The sequence below is a fragment of the Macaca mulatta genome, chromosome 5 (assembly GCF_049350105.2).
Source record: "Macaca mulatta isolate MMU2019108-1 chromosome 5, T2T-MMU8v2.0, whole genome shotgun sequence".
Classification (NCBI taxonomy): Eukaryota; Metazoa; Chordata; class Mammalia; order Primates; family Cercopithecidae; genus Macaca; species Macaca mulatta.
In genome coordinates this window covers 56,070,016-56,093,466 of record NC_133410.1, presented here as the reverse complement: position 1 = coordinate 56,093,466, position 23,451 = coordinate 56,070,016, and the positions used below count along the sequence as shown (strand labels likewise).

The 23,451-nt window shown below is 37.1% G+C and overlaps 1 protein-coding gene across 17 annotated transcripts in view; it reads right to left on the bottom strand.

The window, feature by feature from the left end:
• Positions 1-4,961: 4,961 nt before the first annotated feature.
• Positions 4,962-23,451, bottom strand: part of CNOT6L (CCR4-NOT transcription complex subunit 6 like) — a 103,429-nt gene continuing 84,939 nt past the window's right edge. For 6 of the 17 annotated variants that reach the window (XM_015138446.3, XM_015138445.3, XM_078001576.1 and 3 more), the window contains exons 9-12: positions 22,901-23,052; positions 20,345-20,572; positions 17,665-17,867; positions 4,966-12,170 (exon numbers count right to left, since the gene is read on the bottom strand). In XM_015138446.3, coding sequence (XP_014993932.1) covers positions 11,958-12,170; positions 17,665-17,867; positions 20,345-20,572; positions 22,901-23,052 — 796 coding nt within the window. In that variant the 3' untranslated portion in view covers positions 4,966-11,957. 17 annotated transcript variants of the gene reach the window in all.

The window sequence follows — 23,451 nt, the reverse complement described above, 5'->3', positions numbered from 1 at the left end:
AATTTTTGTATTTTTGCAGAGATGGGGTTTCACCATCTTGGCCAGGCTGGTCATGAACTCCTGACCTCAAGTGATCTGCCTGCCTCAGGTTCCCAAAGTGCTAGGATTACAGGTGTGAGCCACCACACCCAGCCTGTATAATTTCTGAAAGCACCTCTTCCCTCTTCCTGTGCCCCTACATCCCCTAGGGATATGTAGAAGGGAAAGACTAGTGAGGTAACCTACAGCCTCTTCTGCTGTAGCTCTTCTGGGGCTAAAACTGGTATTCATCATCTCCTTCTTCCATGACCGATTCACCTACGGCTTCTCATCAATTAGCATCTCTGCTGGTCTTTTTGGTTGACCTAGTGGGCTAACCCAGAACCCAGTTACTGTGTTCTTTTCAAGCCATGATTCTTGTCCTTGTCAATTTAACAACAAAATGGGACAAAAGAGTACCAAGAGTTGCCCACGCATACTCCTGGGTGCCAGATTTATTCCTCCCTGTCCCTGCTGTATAACAGCAGCTCAACCTCTAATGCCATAGGTCTGTAAGGTTCCATGGCCCAGTGGGAAGGGCTACTTTTCACTATAGTCTGGACATGCTGCAGAGCCCTTTCCCGTACCAACTCATGCCCAAGATTACATAGCTATTGAGTTACCAATCTTTCTGGGCCTCAGCTTCATCTGGAAAATTAAGAGAATTACAGTATATATTTTATTATGTTGTTGTGAGGACTAAATGAGTTTATATGAAGCGTATAAATGGTGCCCAACACATAAAAAACCTCACAACAGTAAATTCTACGTTTTATATTAATTTGCCTTGGTCTACAAATAAGGAATACAAGTATATACAATATGCTTAGAAAACACAGAACTATGCATACATTTTTCTTCTTTTTTTTGAGACAGAGTCTCGCTCTGTCACCCAGGCTGGAGTGCAATGGTGCGATCTTGACTCACTGCAACCTCCACCTCTCACGTTCAAAAAATTTTCCTGCCTCAGCCTCCCAGTTAGCTGGAACTACAGGCATGCACCACCACGCCTGGCTCATTTTTGTATTTTTAGTAGACGGGGTTTTGCCATGTTGGCCAGGCTAGTCTCGAACTCCTGACCTCAGGTGTTCCATCCTCCTTGGCCTCCCAAAGTACTGGGATTATAGGTGTGAGCCATCATGCCCAGGCATTTAAATTTATTTCAATAAGAACTGTATCATTTGCAGTTAATTTTATGTCTATTCCCTGGATTTGCTTCAAATGAAGTTCAGAATCCTTCACCATTGTCATAAGAAAAGCTAACCTTGGATATGGGAGAGAGTTAACACCTAGGTAAGTGAACTTTGGCCACTGGGGTATAGGAGCCACTGGATATTCTCCTCTTTTACTCCTCCAGTGGATATTCTGAGGTGCATTTTACATAGCTCCTCAGAAGAATCCTGCTAGGATCAAGCCTCAGTTGCCCACAGAGGTGATCAGCTCAATAACTCACTACTAAATTGGCCTTCCTTTCCTATTTGCCTCCTTGCAATCCATATTCTTGTTTCTGAAGATCACATCCCAAAATAAATTACCTACAGGGAAGATCTCTCAGGCTCTGTCCTCCAGAGGAACTTAGTCTAGAACAATTAGTACCAGAAGTAGCCCAAAGAAGCAAAGGCTGTAGATGAATTCTGGACCTGCATCACTCTCTAGTCATTGCTGGTTGGTGAAGTGACTAGAGAGTACACTAGTAAACTTTCCTTAGTAGTGGGTTTGAAGTGCACGTGGAAAGGCAACTGGCACTTAAGCTGTTGCGGGCAATGGTAAGTCTAAGGACTGTAAGGTTAACTGGTTTTCAAAATGGACTTTTAGACACCTTGAAAAAAAGGAAAATGACAGGCTCAAATTAGCTAACTATAACTCAAGGCACACTGTGAAAGTCAGAATGCATCCACAGCCGTGTTTATAGACTATCATTTCAGCAGCCATGGGGCAAACAGTGCCAAAGATCAGGCTCAGGATTTGCACAGTAGCAGAGCCACAAAGAATACATGCATCATCTTTGAGGTTGTGCATTCAAAGTGAGCCCTAAACCCTGGGCTGGGGACATTTGGGTAGAAAAGCTAGAGAAGATTGAATCCCCAGATATTCTTAGCCCTCAGACCCCCCTTTCTTGCTAGAGGAAAGAAACCTCCCTTTGCCTGCATAACTAACAAAGTTCTCACATGTAGCAGGTGTCTCACAAGATGATGCTCAACCTCCATTAGATCCATTCCTGCCTCCTCTCCTTGATTGTGACCAGTAACTATCATCACATTACAGTCTGAGCAAGGAATACACCAGAAGAATATAGTGTACACACCCAAAGAATTCTAAGGTCTGGGCTAACATGACTAGGAACTGAAGAAACATGTAAAAGTAGATATTCAAAGTGCAAACCAGGGCACCAGAATAAGATTGCATTTTATTGACATGGTGGCACTCTTCAGTGGATCAAGCAAGGAGTCCTGGAGGCAGTCCTAATATACTGCTGGCATGCCTCCTTGGAGCTCAGTGTTGCAGGTGGACTTCTCTGGGAAGAGACTTAGATGGAGATTAGCATGCAGGAAACTTATCAGTGAGTGCTCTCAGAATCAAACCCTATAAAACGGAAGGAAAGGAATTACGATTTGACTGAGAAGAGCTCAGGGGAACCATGCAGAAAGGAGCCTTGGGAACTTTGAAGATGGGAAGGCCTTTCAGAGTTGCTGAGGTGGGCTAAGACCCAGACTTTATATCCACCCACACCCAGGCACGGGAAATATATTGGCTGCCCCCAGAAAAGGGTCATTTTGGGCTCACAGTGCTGGCATACACAGACTCATATTGACGAGAAGGTGGGGTTGCTCCCACAATGGGAGGCAGAAAGAACCATGTCTGAAACTCAAGATTCACTGGGCATCTCTTGGTTCCTTTATGTCTATGAAAGCAACTGTCACCCAGCAAGTGTAACTATATCTTGTTGGGATGAAGGTCTGGGCACACCACCTCAGAGAAGCAACCTAGATCCACTAACAGGCTGCTGCAAAGCTGTGTAAAATCTGAAATGTGTAATAGAAGAGGGAAGATAAATATTAATCACAACCTCAGAACCAGCTGCAGCAGGGGACTATATTCTTTGTCCCACTACTCCTCATCTATTTCTTTTTATTGAGATTACAGCCTGCCACAATGTAGGCTATGATGAAATGGACTTGACCCTGGGCCCAAACAGATCTCAGTGATACAGTTACACTGTAGTGGACCCCTCTTATGCTTCACCTCACACCTCTCAGCTCACTTCCTTATTCTATTACCTTGGCAACCAGATGCACACCAGTGTAACTTGATACACTTTGCTGAGCCACACCAATTATTTCTCACTTTCTGCACCCACCCTCCTCATCCCATTTCTCCATTATCACTATATGGGACACCTGCAGGAACTTGCTAAGTGAATTTGATACATGCACAAACATGGATGGGAAAAGGAATTAACACCCACGGAGTAACCTTTGCCTCATCCCATTCCTCATGAAGATAATTTTCAGGTGCCTTCTATTCAGCTAGACAGAGGGTCCTTGGCATGTTTATGCCCCAGTTGCCCAGAGAAGTAATCAATCAGCTCTCTGACGCATCCTTGACTTTCCAAACTCCTTCCCTATTTCATTCTTCCTTGTCTCCCATTCATTCTTGAGATCAATTACCCAAAGAAACTACCTCCATGCAAACCCTTGTCTTGGTTTCTGCTTTTGGGACAGCCACTTCATGAGATTTAGTTCATCTCCCCTTTACCATTGAGCCTACATTTTGCCCAAGGTCACATGGTGAAATGAAAGGACACTTGGTGAATGTCTTCAATGCCTCATCACAAAGGTATCTTAACAAGGCACTTATCTTGAAAATCTGGACAACTTCAAGATTCACTTCATGTGAGAGTGATTCCACTTTTGGAGGACTTCCTAAAGGCTGGTGAACACAAAGGCTTCTGTGAAGACAAGGTCCTCAGGGTCAGTGACAGCCTCACACTGGATCCTTGGTAAAAACAAGTCAACAGGCCCTGAGCTGTCAATGTTGACAATCCGTTCCAAAATAATCTACCATTATCTTTTCCAAGTACTAAGCTGCACAGCAGTTTTGTTTCACTAAAAATAACGTTCTCCATTACACCTTAAAGTCATTTTTCAGCTGAATAGCTGTAAACATAGTTTGCAGAATTCCTATTTCACTATGTGCCTTCTCTTTTTTCCCAAGATTCTACGATTTAAGATATCTTTACTTTGACTAAAACACTGGAATATCTTCTGTGTCATAAAGAGTATTTGGAATATGAATTCTCGGAGGACAGGCATTATAAAGATGTCTTTCATCTTAATATACCCACAGCACCTTGTTAACAGAAGACACCTGAATATTTGTTGAATGAAATTTATTTGAGATCTTAGCAGGTCCAGCTGTTGAGTTTCTTCAATATTGATAACTCAGCAATATCTGTCTGGTGGTTGTCAGTCAGGATGGACTAAATTAAGCCCTAATAACACAACTTTATTGTATTAACACACTGAGATTTAGCAGTTTTTTCTTACATTACATGTCCAAAGGACAGCAGGGGAGTTCTCTTCATCAAAGTCACTTAAGGATCTGGAATGAGAGATTTCATTTCAACATATGCTTCTATGATCACACAGGCAAGAAAAGGAAATATGGCAAATTAAAGACTGGCTCTTAAAGTTCCACTCCGAAGTGACATATACCCCTTTGCTCTGGTTTCTTCAGGCAAAGCAAGTCATATAACTAGCTTCAGATTTTATTTTAAACAATGTACTTAGTAGTTTTCACTAGAAAAAAAAATGTAGCATGAATTCGTAATTACGTATTTTGCCCTGAATTATCTCGGCTCTCTACTTCACTTTAGAAGAGACGTATCAACCTAAAAGCAGAGGTTTATACTGCACAAATAAAGAGTCAAAAACCAAGACAAAGGTATGCAGTTGCAAAATGGCCATTTATTGCCTACAGGGGAAGGAAAGGGAGGGAGAGAAGGGAAGTACACAGGTGCAAGGAAACAAGCATATATTTAGCCCTATACATCATGTGTGAGCAGTAACCAATCTCCAAAATGGAAAAAAATATTTTGTTATCTGACATAGTAGTTAAGGTTCTTAAGCACCTCCCTTCTGAGCTGCCACAAGATTTAAAAGGCAGGACTGCTTTTTTTTAAGTCAATGTTCACATTAATGAAAAAATACTACCAACCGTGTCCTTTTGCACGCACACTTTGTACAGTGTCTATTGTGAAAAACATCTCAGCTGAGCAGTTTTGGTCAAGATTCAGACCTCATCAACTGTTTAAATGTAATAAATAGAAAAATAAAGCAGCTGGTGATTTTGTCAAAGAGAATGTGTTCAGTAAGAGTAGAACCACTTTCTCCAGGGATGGCAGAGAGTGTTAAATGGTTAAAACACCTACAGAACCAGTCTATTAAACATGAAACACTAGCAAGCTACAATTACATGGCACTTCATTAAATATTCTAATTTTTAAAAAATCTTAGATTTTTAAACTGATTACTGAAACACAGTAACAAGTTGATTTAGTCCTTGGCTTTTTCTTAGAACAAAAGCAAAGTAAATATACAACCTAGAACAGCAGAATTTGTTTTGGAATAGTATCAGTGGAAACTACCAAGTATTCAGGGAAAAAGTTACTAAAACACCTTGCTTGGTTTTATAGTCATGTGCTTTGCTTTCCAACCATTAGAATTAGATAGTTACAAAAACACTTTTATAGGCCACAGAATGACTCAAATGTATGCAAAATAATTCTTTAACTTAATGCCAGGTAATGAAAATAAGTGTACCTTTCCCTACTCAAACGATAAATTGAGTGGAAAAGTAGATTGTCCCATGGACAATTAGTTGGCACTTGTTATATAGTTGAAAAAAATCACAACAGAAGACATAAATTAATCCATGGTGAATTTGACCCACACACCCTGGCCCTTATAAAAAGTACATACACACTCTCTTTAAAAAAAAAAAAAAAAGTCCTCCATACTTCCCCACTCCAGAGACAACAAAGCCAAAGATGAAACATTCAACCTTCTCAAAATATTCTAAGTATTTCTATTGAACTCTGTATCTCAGCTTCTCCAAGATGAAAAAGTTGTTTGCATTTGGACAACTGTACGAATGCCCATAGTGCACATCTCAGTGCTGCTGGTGTTTAAGAAATGTGTCACCCATAACCCTGAACAATTCCAGATCCAGTGTGCAGTAACACAGCCATCCAAATCCCTCCCCCTGAAAAGTTGGCAGAGCACCGCTCAGGAATTTCACAGGTAAGGGAATATATTTTTTAGCAAGTTAAGCACAGAGAAAGGACAGTACAGTTTCTAAGTAAATACAAACCCAGATACTGCATCACTTACTGCCTCAAGATTGAAACAAGCAGCAGGATACTAAGTCTGTTTGGTAAGAAGCAAAGCCATTGTTTGATATCAATGCTGAACCAATTTTTTGACTTCAGATAACTACAAACTAAATAAAATGTGGTACATATAACAATTGATAGCTTGAAAGAAAATACATCAGTAATTTGAAATTAATACGGAACTGAAATGAGCAAGAAAGGACCACTTCTGAGAGGGTTACCATGATTCTTATGCCTTAGAGTTAAAAGTGACAGACATACAACTGGAAAATTATCTAAATTTTGAGATTGTCCTAACAAAAATAACTAGTAATAGGCACCAAACTAGAGCCTCCAAAAGATTCTGAAAGCTGAATGGACCATGCTACCACCATGCCAAAAGAGTCATATCACTTGGCATTTGTATATCATTTTCATAATGTGATTTGTTTCTGATGACATACTTCTAAATGCAGTTCAATGCTACCCAGTTTATACAATGTACCATAAAAATTAACATTTAATAAGCACAAATGTCCTTATTTCATATGCTTTGAAAGTGAAAGCTATTTTGCTTAAAAAATATTCCATTACTTCAATGTTCATGTCTGTTGAAAGAAGAACTCAACATGTTTATTTTCCTTTGGTTCCAAGAATAACCCAAGTCTAACCAAACGTATGCCACAAGAAATTGCCAACTGGGTTCATAAAGCTTGGTTATTTTCCTGGTATCACCCTATTTCCTGGTGTAGGACCTGTGGTTTAATAGAGATATTTACATAAAAAAGGTATTTGGTTAAAACAAGAAATATGCATGCTCTTCCTTACCACCTTCCTGGAAAGAACTGCTTAGTTTCTTTCTGTGAATCTTGTTCAAGACATCTTGTAGTATAGATATAAGGGCTGCTTCTTTTTTACCCTCAAGCTTTAAGGTGACACTTATAAAATAAAGGTGAGCATATCACTCTATAAAATGAAAGACGGTCTTGGCATCCTGTTCTTAAACAGATTAGAACTTTGGTAAATAAGACAGGTTAAAGATGTACTAAAATGTTTGAATTTAATTTTGGTGATTACGATGCTATTACAAAATTAGAATCGCCCAAAGCAACCATAGTATAAAAGTTCTCATCTGTCTACAAATTCAAAACTTTAGTTCAAGTTTCTGGCTTCCCTAGTTAATCTGTCTACCTACAATTCACACAGTTCTCCAAACATGATATGACTCAAAGGGAAAGGCGTAAATGAATCTGCTACACATTACAAAAGTGACCTTTTTTAAAGGGTAGGGCAGGTGGCAAAAAGAATATCTTACCAATGTGAGAATTCACATTTCTGTCAAAATGTAAGTATGTATGAGTGCTATTTTGAAAATGTGCCGTAAAGTCTTTGCTTGCTATAAAAACCATTATTTTCCAAAAACTGGTCAGCATATTTTGCAAAGCTATTAAAATACCTCAGAAACAGAATTTAAAAGGTTAGAATCAAATAAGCATTGGGACACAGTTTTATCATTAGAAAATCTAGCCATGTATTATGAATGACATAATGATATGGTTATATGTCTCTGGTTCTTCAAAGAACATATTTAGCCTATTCTTCCCTGTGCTTTCTATACTCTGCTGTTTCATACTAAAAGTATAGATGGCATTAGTGATTTTTAGAAACGCTTGGAAATGCAAATACAAACTTAAATTTTCACCCATTTAACAATATAAACTTAGAATTTTAAAATGGAACACTATATTTGCCCATGTTCCAGTTTTAATGTGCCACATCCTCAATGCTAATATAATCTATCATAGAATCAAGTGATATGAGCCTTAGATATCTTTCAACTTTCTCCCTTGCTTCTCTGTGATTTAATATATAACTTTAAGACACCAAAAAATACGGGCAAATAAGAAACGGAGCTTTTATATTTTTGCCAACTACACTAAAACACAGTGGCTTCTTTAATACATTCACACAGGATGCTAATTAGTAAAATTAAATATCTGCCTATGAATATCAGAAAAGTAATTTGAAAAGAAAGAGCTTGGAACAAGGCAAATGGGAAGGGAGGAAAAGCTGGTCTCAGAACCCATTGTGCCATACCTGACTTCAACATGTGATATTCAAACGAATGTTCACACGCCTTACATCAAAGAAATGAAACAAAAATATTCAGCTATGTTATTATACAAAATTTTTTTTTACATAAAACATCATAAATCTGGAACAGATTTACTATATCTGAATTCTAAAAAGTTGCCTATAGAATGGTGCTGGGATTCTGTTCTCTGCTTGCTTTTAGGCAGTGCTGTTGCTTAAAAGTTGACACCAGGCACAATATTTTAAAACAAAATCAACAAGCAAGGAGCAGTAGGTGGATCTGAGCCTTTCCCAGATGTCAGGCCTGAGGATGCTGCAATATTCCCCATCAAAATGTGTAAAGCTATGAGGCGGATACTGATGCCTGAGAGAGTGGGTGACTTGACATGCACTTGTATGACTGTAATAATGGCAAACAGTACAGTTTTCTCTTCCTCAAACAATACTGTTTTAGTAAATTTAAAGAACATTCCAGTTCTTAGACAAATATCGAAATATTTAAGTTTTAGGAAAAACATGTATCACATTCTGAAAATGCCCAGATTTTTTTATCTTCTGATTAAAATATGCAGCAGCCCAAAGGCATAAAGCTTAACTCATTCTGATAACTAGAAAGTATATGAGAATATATATTTTACTTTCATTGAATATATATATGTCATTCACCTCTTCCTTTTGGCTTCTCACTGCCAAAGTTCCAAATGGCATGCGTTTTAACAAGACAATGCTGAGGAAAGCAGCATTTCTGATCATCTGAATTGGCAGCTCAAAACAGATACCACTCCTTTTACAAAGGGAACAGAGGGTGAAGGGTATGTGAAATTTGGGCAGTGGGCTAAAGGGAAACCGTGCACATGAAATTTGGGTTACCATGCCCCAAGTGTGTACCACCCAAAACATAACACAATTACCTACTTCAACAGAGCTACTACCAACATTTACTAAAACCACATTAAAAATACACAGGATAATGAATGGTTTGAAAGAGCGCATTTGAAGCAGAGAGAACCCAATTACACACCTTCCTGCAACAGAGTGCCTCGATCATACACAAAATAAACTTAAGCTGTTTACAACGTTTCCCATTTTTTTTTATTTTTTCCCTCTACATTTAACTATTAAAAAAGTTTTTTATTAATAAATGGGCTCCTCTGTGGTTCATATACAATCATAAGTGAACTTTAAATTCCATTTTATACAAACATCTCAAAAAATATTGGGAGTGAAGTATGGTAGGAAATATTGCTCACATTGCTAATTAACATGCGTATATGAAAGGAGGAAAATGTTTTGTTAGTGCATATACCTCCAGAGCAGAAAACCCACCCAAAACAAAAGATCTAAAATAAAACATACAGTAGCTGATTACAAAAAAAGGTAATGTCCACAAAATTAAGTTTTTCATGCTATTCTACTTTCCAGTACTATGCTTCAGGTAATCAATTTGCATGGCTAGATGTTGCATACTTGAGGTATATAAGAAGGGAAACCTGCATGTTGAGGAAAATCTGTCATCTTAAGGGTTGTTTCTTTTTGTTTATTCTGGTACTTTAACATTTTTAAAAGAATATTTACATCAAAATTCACTGAACTACAATGACATTCCAATTATAACAGATGACAAACAACGCCTCTATCACTAGGCACTTTTAAAAGGGAGTTTAGGCTTTACAGAACCCTTCTGATGCAATCCCATGTATGATATGACATCATCCCACCACCCTCGTCCCACTAAAATTACCCTTCTGGGGAAATATTATCTTATATAGCCTGATTAATTTACTATGGAAGAAATTAGCATAAAATGACCAAAGTAAATGTATCATTTAAGACCAATAAAACAGTCTAAGATGTCAGGTTTGAAAGAGGAGACAAATTGTGTACATTTAAAACTAATTAAATAATTTAAATTTGACCTGTACTTTATATATTAGTGAGACACAAATATAGGCTATTGTCTTTTAAAATTTCATTCGCATAATGGAAAATTTCTTGTTTAATAAAAATATCACATTTTGAGACTAGAAACAGTAAAGTGCATGAAAAGTTTAAAATATAAATTTCAGAAAACTCTTATAGCAGCAAAAAAGCAGAATAAAGAAAAACTTAAAAACACAGACACAACCTTTTCCTGTTACTGTGCCATAATTAACATCAAGTAGCGAACCAATTATTCCCCAGAAAACAGTATTCTGTTCACTGCCTCTTGAGTCACAGATTTTCAACTGGCCCCTCTTAGGCAAAAAAAAGATTCCAACATACCTAAAGGCATCAACAATTGGGAATAAACCAGTAGCTTCTTAATTCAACCCTGACAGACAAAGGAAACAAAGATTAAAAGCATATGATGGCCATTTGGCAGCTAGAGTCAGGACAATGGCCCAAGGTTTTCAACTACTGCCCCAAATGTGTTCCCTCTCTCCCAAATCCTTTGCACTGTCATCTCAAAAAAACCAACAGCCCCATAATCTATGTTGGAAACACATAAAGTATCTGTATGATTTTCCCTATCTGAAACTTTGATCAAGGTCCTTTTATTCAGATTTTCTTTAACATTTGACTATAATGGCAAAAATGATATAGGTCATATAACATCTGTTTTCCTGGCACAACCGAACAGAAAGAAGGTTGAATTGGAGTAAGGAAAAATTCATTCTGTGGGCATCCTAAATGTACCGCATTCTATTTTCAAGGTATGTGGCAATACAGATTACTTACTCTTTCTCTATAAATAAACTTGAGAGACAGGCTTAGAATTAATACTTCCAACAAGGTTATATAGAGAGGACAAAAAAACCAAATTGATTCCTCAAAAAAACCCCAAACTAGCATTTGGCCAACAAATTGTCCTGTGGTGTTACATGCTTGATTATGAAAGCATATTGTACAACCATCTTTAATTTTTCAAATTCTCTTAAAACGTGTAGAGGCTATCTCATAGTTTATGTACAGAATGAGCAAATTTAAGTACTCTGTTAATGTGCAAATGACTTGGGAATCCAAAAATCAGTTATAAAGGAAAAATTCAAGGTTTTTCCTGGAAGGCATATCATCATTCAGTTTAAAATACTGTATTTATAGTTTTTAAAAATTGCCTTTTATAAAATGGTTGGCTCACTGAAACCACTCAAAAGAAAGTATTTGTTTTGGAAAAACAAATACACTGTTGTTGGGCCTCAAATTGGTAATTTATCAATTTTGAATGCTGGCTCTTAATACAATATAAAGGAGGAGGTCCAATTTAAAAACATGTTAAATTAAAATTTTGGAAAGAGAGTAATACTTTGGTTCCAGCCCTACTGCCAAATGATACCAATATGCACAAAAATGTACAAAGTCTTACAGCAAACACATAATGAAAGAAACCTGAAGAAGCAGCTTAAGGATGGCCATACTTCACTCCTACATACTTTGATTTACAACTGTACAGGTCCATAGCAACAGATCCCCGTCTTGGCGGGGCAGTACTCCACTACCTCCGATTAGGCAAGTGAACACCATTGACAAGAGGCAGGAGTGGAGGGTGGAGTTCAAGTTGTGTTAACAGTGAGAAGTGGTCTGAAGGGATGTGAGGGTGTGGACACCCAGTGATGTTGTTCTCAACCAGCCATTGAGGATCTAAAGGCCCCAGGACACCAAGCACGTTCATATGAGTCTTGGAATAGAAAATGTAGTCAATCACGCCCTGGAAAGAGATTGGGGATAGGAAGAAAAGAAAAATTCAGGATATATAAAGAACAATCCATAACTTATAAAAAACAAAAAACTGAGTATCTTTTCTTTTGGTACCTGTTGTCTTGATAGTGGGTCAAGTAAGACTCAAATCTTCAATGGGTATTACATGAAATAAAGGTGGCTCAATAGGGAAACACAGCATGCTACTGGAATTATAAATCCTTGCATTTGTGTGTAAGTGATAATTTGAGAAGCTAAACACATTAAATTATGTCCAGTTATCTTTAGAATTGGCCTGCTTGGTTTAGTGAAATCTAACATATCAGTATAAATATAATGGAACCTGTACTAATCCTATTGGCTATAATAAGTAGAAAATAAGAATATATAAGCGCATACATAGTTAATGGTATTATTTTCAATTATTTGCATATCGAGATATCCAAACACACCTGGCTGAAGCTGTAGTAAACCATGTTTATGAATTTGCTAATCCTAGTTTAGCTTTCCCAGATTTGCTACATACATACAAAACACTACACAGTTAGTTAACTGTCCTATTCTTAATTTAAAATACTCATTTTCACAAATACTAGAATATGTGTAAATTCTGGATTTCCTTCCTGCATAAGGATAACTCAGCAAAAATCATTCAGCAGGAAGCCATACATAGCAGTTTTATCTCTCAGAGCTAAATGACTTGATTAGTCTGATCAGTAAGTCTCAAAACCAGGGGGCTTTTATTATCCCAGGTTGTGTATGCAAGAGAGCAAAATCAAATTTCTTCCTATCTAGTTCCTATTCATATCAGGACAGCCTGAGCCCAAGGAGGGAGAAATATTTCTACACCTGTAAAAACCTATTTACAAATACTATACACGAGTTCCAGCCAATACTTTAAAAAGTATTATAATGAAACGGGCTACTTAAAACACAAAAACTTTTAATGAAAACAAATTTTTATATTGTGAGATTTTGGACACAATCATTTCAGTTTGTTGATTTTCATTTGACCAATATCAAAACACCAAAACTGCTCCTCTCCTAAGAGAGAAGATTCAGGTGCAGTGTCTCATGCCTATAATCCAACCCTTTGGGAGGCGGGGGCAAGAGGATGGCTTAAGCCCAGGACTTCAAGACCAGCCTGGTTAAACATAATGAGACCTGGGTTTTTACGAAAAATTCAAACATTAGCCAGGTGTGGCGGCATGCACCTATAGTCCCAGCTACTTGGGAGGCTGAGGCAGGAGGCTCACTTGAGTCCAGGAGTTTGAGGCTACTTATAATTGTCCCACTGCTTTCCAACCTGGCTGACAACAAGACTCTGTCTCTTAAAAAATAATAATAATAAAAGAAAAGAAGCCCTTATCCAACCCTACTTTACCACAAATTAAGGAACTTACATGAGTCCAGGGGACTCCAAGTTTAAATGGTCAAAAAATGATAGGATCATAAGGTATTATCCCTTCATTTTGGTTATATGCCTAGTTTTACAGTTTTACAGTGATATTTCAGAAAATGAGTTAACAAGGATCAGGGTAATTTTATTTCTCCTTATGAGACAACTTTTTGCTTCAATTCTAAAATAAAACACATGAAATAATCTCAATTACTTATGTGGAATAAAACCTCCTATAAGGCCGGGCACAGTGGCTCATGCCTGATTCCTGTAATCCCAGCACTTTCAGAGGCCGAGGTGGGCAGCTCACTTGAGGCCAGGAGTTCATTACCAGCCTGGCCAACATGGTGAAACCCCATCTCTACTAAAAATACAAAAAAAATAGCTGGGTCTGGGGGCATGCACCTGTAGTCCCAGCTCCTAGGGAGGTCAAGGCAAAAGAATTGCTTGAACCTGGGAGGCAGAGGTTGCAGTTAACTGAGAATACACCACTGCACTCCAGCCTGGGCAACAAAGCCTCCTATATCTTACAACCTTATTAGAGCGCCATCATGCACATCAACTGCTAGAATTCTTTGCAAAGGTAGGCCCCAAGAAAAAAATGTTAAACACTCCAGGAAGTAAGATGTTTTTAATTGAACGCATCACTTGTAATCATTCTCTTGGTTTGAAATATCCGGAGTAAAAACTCTTACCAAAACCCTTAGCCAGGTTATGTCTGAATTCACCCAACGTATTTGTACATATACACCTATGAGAAGGATCCCTAACTTTGATCATAGGCACAAAGGAGGTTACAGACTAATGATTTTTAACCCTTTTGAGTCAGTTTCTTTTTTAAAAGATATAATACTAATAATGTGGGAAAATGCACTCTTTATATTAGTAAGGACTATTATTGTATAAGTCTATAGAACTGTATTTGGAAAAAAGTCAAAACACAACGAAAATATTAATAGTCTGAGTTACCATTATGCTAAGCTTTGTTTTTTAAAAGAATGCCAGAAAATTACAATACCAATTTCATAATGTAACAGAAAAGTTTACTATTTGCTATAAAATAAAAGCTGCCCTTCCTTTTATTAAATGATTCAGGCACACCCTCAGATTAGAGGATAAGCGTGGGGTGAGGATCAGCAGCAGGTTTGAATTAAGCTGTTTATTAAACTTACCTGGTCTGAAAGTAATGTTGAAAAAGGAGTAATTCTTCTAATTGTTTACTCTTCAGTTCATTCCAAATCAGTTTGCAATTAAATGAATCTGAGCTCTAAATACCTCTTTTCTACATTTCTATTTTGTTCAAGGACCAAGAAAGTAAACAAATACTAAGCCAAGAAACAAAATTTAACACCTCTCTGATACAATGGCTCCTCACTAATACAAATGGATCTGTATTCGATGCTGATCACAAGGAATTTTACATTTGATGTTACCTATCTTCTTTTACTGATAGATTTCAATATTGGGATAGCATTACAAAATATATGTATAAAACTGAAAAGTTCATTTTCTGTTGGACTAAGAGCTCAATTCTCTCTACTCATGTGTGCCCTTAGTTTAGTCTCTAGCCATCTTTCCTTCAAATACTATTCTATCCTCTCATCCCATCTATCTATCCAGCCAGCCTATTTATCTTCCCATATATTACTCTCTCCCACCTTTATCCTTCTCTCTGATTCTCTTATACATCCAAACATCAAACACTCTCTGAGCCAGACATTTCTAGTTCTTTAGCTGTACTTATTTGAACAACGTAAATGGCTCAATAGGATTTTTTATTCAATTATTAACACAAGATCTTTTGAAGGACTGTCAATAAATAATTTAAACCAATTCAGATGACTAAGGAAGGTAGATTAATGTCCCAAATTGTGTTTCTCAGATTTTTTTATTTACAGACAAGGAAGAAATAAGCTTTTAAAAAGTCTAGGCCGGGCACAGTGGCTCACACCTATAATCCCAGTACTTTGGGAAGCTGAGGTGGACAGATTGCTTGAGCCCAGGAGTTCAAGACCAGCCTGGGCAACATGGTGAAACCCTGTCTCTACCAAAACCAAAAAACCCTCAAATTACAAAAATTACCCCAAGACCAGCCTGGGCAACATGGCGAAACCCTGTCTCTACCAAAATAAAAAGCCCTCAAAAATACAAAACTTAGCCAGGCATGGTGGCACATACCTGTAGTCCCAGCTACTCAAGAGGCTGAGGTGGGAGGATTGCCTAAGCCCAGGAGGGTGAAGCTGCAGTGAGTCATGATTGTGCCACTCTAGGTGACAGAGCGAGATCCTGTCTCAAAACAAAAAAAGTCTAGGCTGGGTGCGGTGGCTCATACCTGTAATCCCAGCACTTTGGGAGGCTGAGGTAGGCAGATGGCTTGAACCCAAGAGTTTGAGACCAGCATGGGCAACATTGCAAAACCTTGTCTCTACTAAAAATACAAAAAATTAGCTGGGCGTGGTGGTGTGTACCTGTAGTCCCAGCTACCTGGGAGGCAGAGGTAGGAGGATGTCTTGAGCACAGAAGTTTGAGGCCGCAGTGAGCAAAGATCCTGCCACTGCACTCCAGCCTGGGCGACAAACTGAGACCCTATCTCAAAAAAAAAAAAGTCTATGTGAAAAAGAAAAAAAAATTTTTCTTTTTACCTATACACATACCTAAATAATAATGATAGTTGCAGAATTACTAAACACTTATTTTCAGGAACTTTATCACAGGTTTTCTGGGTTACGCTGGCAGATATATATCACTATAGTTACAAGGATAGGATTTAAGCTGTGGTAAACTGTGTACCATTAAAAGGTGTTCCTTTAAGCTTACATAAAAGCAATGATGTGCTAGAGTCAGCTAGTACTAGCTTTTCTAGCACCTCTTCCTAACTGTGTGTTCAATGGTATCGTGTTGGGAGACTGGATTCTGCTACAGTAGAAGTACTTAAACCACAGAAATCGGCAAACACCACAAATCAGAGCTTTTTCCCAAAAAGCTCATTATTAAATGTTTACCAGCACATAACTACATATGAGTGGCTGGGCCAAAATGAACTATCGCTGGATTGAATTATCTTTTCTAATAGCAAAAATACTAAATTAGATTCAATTTCTAAGCACTTTTTTTTCCACTTCATGATTATGAAAGCTGATTAGTAACAACACATGAATTCCTTTTCTTCCTCCTCCTATTTGTTTCTTGGAAAGGAGCTAACCCACACAAAAACAGAAAAAGGTTATTGGAGATGTAAGGGAGGCCATTTGTAAATTTCCTTTGGCATTTTATTAAATTCCTGCTAGGCTTCTTATACCAAACTGCTTTCTAACACTTGGATTTTTCCAGATAGTGTAAGATTCTACTATAGATGCCTGAAATGCCAGAAAGTCAAAGAGAGGTACAATAGCAGAGTCACAGGTACACAGAGTGATCAGAAAACTAGCACTGGAAAAGAGATTACATAAAGCCACCACAATCTGTCTTTCTAAAGAAGAGCTGGTCCTGTACAATCGGCCTTTCCATTTTTTTGTGTGTATTTGTCAAAAAATGTCTTTTTCTTTCAGAGTGTTCCACTGCCTAGGAATATATTAGTACAAATACATGGATATAAAATAGAACCAAAGTACAACCTTCTCTAACCCCATTCCCAAAAGAAACCTGAAAATTTAAAGATACTAAGACATCAATGGAAGGTAGAAAGAAAATCTTGAGAAAATACTACATAAATTCATTCAAAGTGAGTTTTGCTATATTCAGTGCTTTTCTGTCGGGGGCAGGAGGGAGGTTACTGCTGAAAGTTAGGGATGGTTTGAGCAGGTGAGGGTTAACTATATTGATATATACAAAGTGCTTTGACAAGTGCCTCGTACCTAGTGAGCATTTCAAAGTTTTTGTTATTATATTATTTAAAATCTAAACAAACGAGAGAGCAAGAAGAATTTAAGACAATAGCCATAAAACCCAATGAACCTACTTATATCTAGGTGCATACTTAGCCTAGACATTTTAAGAATCTAAAAATTCCTGAAGATTATACAATTAATCATAAAGAATTTACACCTTTTTGTTACATGCTTGTATCTGAAATAATTTCTACACCTGCCCAAAGGCTGCCACTCACTTTGAAATCAAAGGTGTAATTGGTGTAAGGCATCAAGTTATTTTCATAGGCGCTCTTAAGTTGGAAGCCATGTGTGATTCTCCCTTCTGAGCTTCCATTCTTTCCATTGCAGCTGAAGTTCATAAGACACTCATTGTACCTTAGTTCCTTGAAGTCTTTATGGTTGTCAGCTACTCCTCCATTGCTTAAGTATTCCACAACACCTGGTAGAATAAAGAAAAAAGAGACACTCCCATTTAGCATTCAGACCTTACACAAGGCTTCACAGCCAAGACTTGTTACCAGGTTAATCCACCAGGCTCAGAATGGTTTTCTTAGATTGAACCATATAAAACTGCCTTTTGTCATTATTTAAAAATAAAAAATCAAATACCAGCCATTTCATACGATTCAATCAATTGAATCAAAGGATGTTTGCCTATTTCAGAACAAAATATATCAGGAACACTCAAAGATATCCTTAGTTTTCTTGGTGGTTCTTCAGGCCAAAAATTTCCAGGACCTAGGATGGCATTCACCAGGAAGGCATTAACCCTAAATGTTTTCGGAAAATTATTCCAAACCACTATCTTTTTAGCATTTTCCCATTCTAAGCAACAACTCTGCAAATATATAAGTAGAACATATTAATAAAAAACGTTTACAACAAAAACAGATTTTGCATCTTTAACATTTCAATGTCTAGTGTCAGCTAGACAGTATCATTCTTTATTTTGAGCTACAGTGAGTTTTCTCAGTCTGACACTATAAAGAATATTATATGGCAGAAATATACCACTTGGCTAAAAATACAAGGCTGAAGAGAAGAATAGCATTCAGAAAAGTGCACTGCTTCCACTGAATTAGCAAACATGAAAACAGTATCAAAACCCTTATGATTAGTGCATTATTAGAGTCATCCTTCTATTTGTAATAAGGATTGATAGTAAGATATAATGAATGTGTGATAAGCACAATTATCAGTATTGTAAATAGCTCAGAAGGCACTATTATTTACCTAGTATTTGCTACATGCCAGGCACTGTTCTAAGTGCTTTATTCATGTAAATCTCACAAACAATTCTATGAAGTAGATAACATGATTCTCCCCTTGTTAAAAATGAAGAACTAGGCTGGGTGCGGTGGCTCACGCCTGTAAACTCCCAACACTTTCAGAGGCCGAGGTGGGCGGATCATCTGAGGTCAGGAGTTCGAGACCAGCCTGGCCAACATGGTTAAAGCCTATCTCTACTAAAAATACAAAAATTAGCTGGGCGTGGTGGCATGCATCAGTAATCCCAGCTACTGGGAGGCTGAGGCAGGAGAATCGCTTGAACCCAGGAGGCAGAGGTCGCAGTGAGTCGAGACTGCACCATTGCACTCCAACCTAGGCAACAAGAGCGCAACTCTGTCTCAAAACAAAAAAATAAAAGGAAAAATGAGGAACTTAGTCACAGATTGCATAGTTCATAAGTAGCAGAATCAGGATCCAACCATGACAGTCTGGCACCAAAGACATTTCACTACGTTGTATTGCCAAATGCCAGCTAACTGGCTTTAACAAATCAAATACAATGGGAGAAAAACTTGCACTTGAGAGTAATTCAACTTAAGAAAGGATTAAGAAAGGAGCATGTGGTTAAAGTGCCAATCAGGCTAGGGGTTAAAGACAGATATTTATTAACAATGATTTCAGCATTATTTGCTAAGAAGAAAAAGATGTTTTCACGTTCAGTGACTTTTTTAATATTCCAAATGGAGGCATTTAGGTTATCTTATAGTAACCTTATTGTTACTTACTTAAATAACTTAAAATAGCCTAGTAGTGATAATATACAAAAGTTAACATATGCTTTGGTATTAGCAAAAGAGTAATAGTTTAATGTTTTCTATTTGATACCTAAAATGCAGAAACTATTTTTATAAAAAGTAAAATGATATAAGTTCAGACATAAAGTAGTTTAGAGGAGCTCAAGAAGTAATATGAAGTCCTACGATAATTTTAATCATTCTTCTGTACCTACTAACAGTATCCAAATATCACTTAATGAATTCACTTAAAAGTTGCTAACATTATTAAACTAGATAGCTACCTGTAATGAATATTTTCTGGCTGCCCCTTCAGATCACCCTTCTGCAGTACACTCTGTGCCTCAGGAAGCTGATCTTTATTGCATCAACTGCAAATCCCTCCCCCCTCTAGCTTCTGGTTGGATTTGATCAATGGGCAGCCTGGCAGGAGATCAGAGGACAGAAGCAGAGTGAGGTAAGAATATATATTACCCTGGTACCCTTCTTGTTGGTTTGCCAGGGATTGACTGCTTCATGCAATTCAAAGCCATCACTCCTATTATGTGGCCCTTTCCTACAACTGTATTTTTTCCAAGTTCTGATGACAGACAGCTCCCACTACTTTCCCTTTTAGGTACAGGAGTGGTAAAGAGATCTATTACTAAATCCCCTAGGGGCAGAGTACTGCATCATTTATTGCTTTGTTTCCCTTAAACCAGCCAACACCTTTGGAAATAGCTTCTTTATTAAACTCTTTTCTATTACCCTGTGTCCCATCCATGGGATTCTTACTGATACATTCCCTAATTTAGAAGAGAAATTATCTATTCAAAATTTAGGAGCTAGCTGGCCTCTGAACCCAAGAGTAAAAGTGAAATTGAAAGCAGTGAGGAAATGATGTTATAAATACCTGAATCTGGCAATGAGTTAAGATCTGCACATAGCACCAGCGGGATGGAATTAGGATCTGCAGTTGGGCTGCCAGGCCTACTAGAGGCTTTCTCCAGAATGTTTTTAACCTCTGAGACAAACATCATGGTCTGGATAAGCTTCACATCAGAATACTCTGGGTCCCAATGCATGTGGGCATTTGCCACTATAAGCAGCTGTTTGTCTGCAGCATGAATAGGCTTCATACCTAAATTTAAACATTACAAAAAGAAGACCCAGTTATGCTTTATGTCTGAAGAAATGTGGCATCCTCAGGTTTTCTCAGTATGATCCACAGCTACTTCTTTACTCTTTTCCATGAATTTATAACTTCCCTTTTATCTGATAAAGTAATTCTTAGAAGCTAAAGGGCTGAGATTCTGGTAATCCTACTACGGGAGTTACTCTCCTAGATTAAGTTGGCAAACTGTAGTCCATGGGCTAAATCTGGCCCACAAATTTGGTACAGCCCTTTAAATATCTGTCATTTAAATAGCACAATAATGTAGTAAGGCAGGTTTTCAGTTGAGTTACCTAAACCTCAATCTAAATTCTTACTACTGTCTAGTACTCATTCACCTTGCATTTCCCAAGCACAACACAGCACAACTGTGATAGGTCAGTAGTAAAAGGCAGTAAATTATATTAACCTATATAAGATAAAATAAGCAAGTGATTTGCTACCTGAACAAATTCACACCATATACCCAAATAACATTATTTTAAAAACCAGAATTATAGAGTAGTGTGCTATAAAAGTCTGGACTCCTGGGTTTTAGACTTGGCTTTCTTACTAATTGTTTTATGTAGTCTTGGGTCAGTAATTTAACCAGATTCTTTCAGGAAATGAAATATTCCACTAGAATATCTCTAAGGTTTTTTATTTTATTCCTATAATTTTATGTTTTTAATTCTGTTAAAATAAACATTAACATCGTACTTTCCAAAATGGTGGATGGAATACATTAAGATTTTTGAAAATTAAACATAGTTAACATTTACTGACAGATGTCCATAAAATATTCAAGATATAAAACTATTAATATACATACTCACATTCTGTATGTTAGTACCTCTATAGAGAAATCAACAAGAGCTATTTCCAGAGTATGAATGACAGGAGGGATCTCTCACTTTTTACTTTACATACCTTTAAACCATTGGACTATCCGTAAACATACAAATTTAATTTTTCTTTTATAATTTCTATAAAAGTATCTCAAATTTTTCTATTGGAATATAAGCTTTGGGGAAAAAGACCTAATTTTCTAAGTCTACTAGTTTGGTAAAGTTTCTTTCCAGTCTTACCAAGCTATAATTATCTTCAGTGTTGAGAAAACAAGGAATTGAAGTATCTGTTATATCTGACATAGTCACATTTAAAGCAATTTGATCATAAGATAAATACCTGTAGCCAAATCTTCTAAGCTATCTTCTTTTCCTAGAAGTTTTATAATGTCACTTTTAGCTACAGATTAAGTATTCACAATATTAAAAATTTTCCCCTTCAAGGGAGCCATAAGCACTATATTACTAAATTCCCCTTCTAGGAGTACAACAGGTATGTATTTCAGAAGGTGAAAGTGTCTACTATTTAAAATTACTCATCTGCAAATTAAAAGGGGAGTAAAACTACAAAAGAAATTCTCCACAATATCAGAAAAAAAAAAAGTACCAAACTTTGGGAAGAATAAGATTGTAAAGGACATAAAAGTAGATAAAAACAGAGGGGCTAAGAAAAGTTAAAAGTTCAAAATTTCACGATCAAAGATTATCTTTGATAATGAATAAATTGAAGTATGGTGAGAAAAGAAGGTCTGACATATATGCATGGTCTGAACAATTCAAATCAATACTCAAGGCAGAAATAATCTTTTCCTCTACAAAAAGTACAAGGGAAAAAAAGCCCTGACGTGGTCTCACTCCTTTCTTGCTTAAAATGTACTAGTAAACAATGAAATGCTCAAAGGCAGGCAGTAGGAAGGATAAAAAAGGTCTGTTGTGTGTAAAGTACATAATGAGATTCTGACTCTGAAGGAAGCTATAAATAATCTAAAATGCTAAAGAAAGTACCATGTAGATAAAAGATCCTGCTCTTACCCTGAAAATGACTGAGATATAGCAAAGAAATTAGAGAAAATGTGCCAAGTCCTTAACCTTAAAGACAAAAGAATCATACTCAAGAAGCTAAAAATATGAATCAAAAAGAGGACTAAGTCATCATAATTTCTAAATTCAGCCTAATCAAAATACTCCCTATTTCAAAGAACTGCTTGGGATTAATGGCATATTTAAAAAGATTTTATTACATATATTATCTGGTAAGTAAAAAAGACTGTGATAGACAGCACAGAATATCCCAACAAATATGAGATGCTTTACACAATGGTGCTATTTTCCTGCCCATCTCCCTTAACTTTCCTCAAAAGAAAATAACTTTGCAATAAGTAACAGCAAAATTCTATTCACTTGTTTTGAGATGGAAAAACTTGGGATGGTGTTTATTTTTAGTAAGAATATTTTACATTGCACTCACCTGCTCCAAATAGTTCTTTGTGGACCTCTAATACCACAGCGACACCAATATTATCTTTTGTCATCACTCTGTTCAGCATAGCTTCGGATCCATCTGAATTAGCCATCGCCACTTGATTAAATTCCACTGTATGCTTCTGCACCAATGTAAATCTAAAAGGTACATTATTATAATAATTTTAGGTACTTAGACTATCATGCTGAAAGACATTAAATGAAAGAAACATGACATTATGCATTGTCTCCCTTGTCATTTTCTAGCTGCAAGTGGCCATGTGATACAGTTCTGGCCACTAAGACACAAGAAGTCTGACTATTGTGAAAAGTTTCTCAGAGGCCCCACCTAACAAAGATGGCATATATATCCCTTCATGCTTTTATATCTTGCCCCTTACAGCTAGTGCTCAGAGAAATAATAACCATCCTGTGACCATGAAGTAAGAAGCAGGAAGGCAAAAGCCAACCTTCTAAAAATGGGGAAGCAGCTGAACCAGTTCTGGACTGCCTATTTCTGGAGTTCTTGTGTTAGAAAACCACCCTTCCCTCATTTAA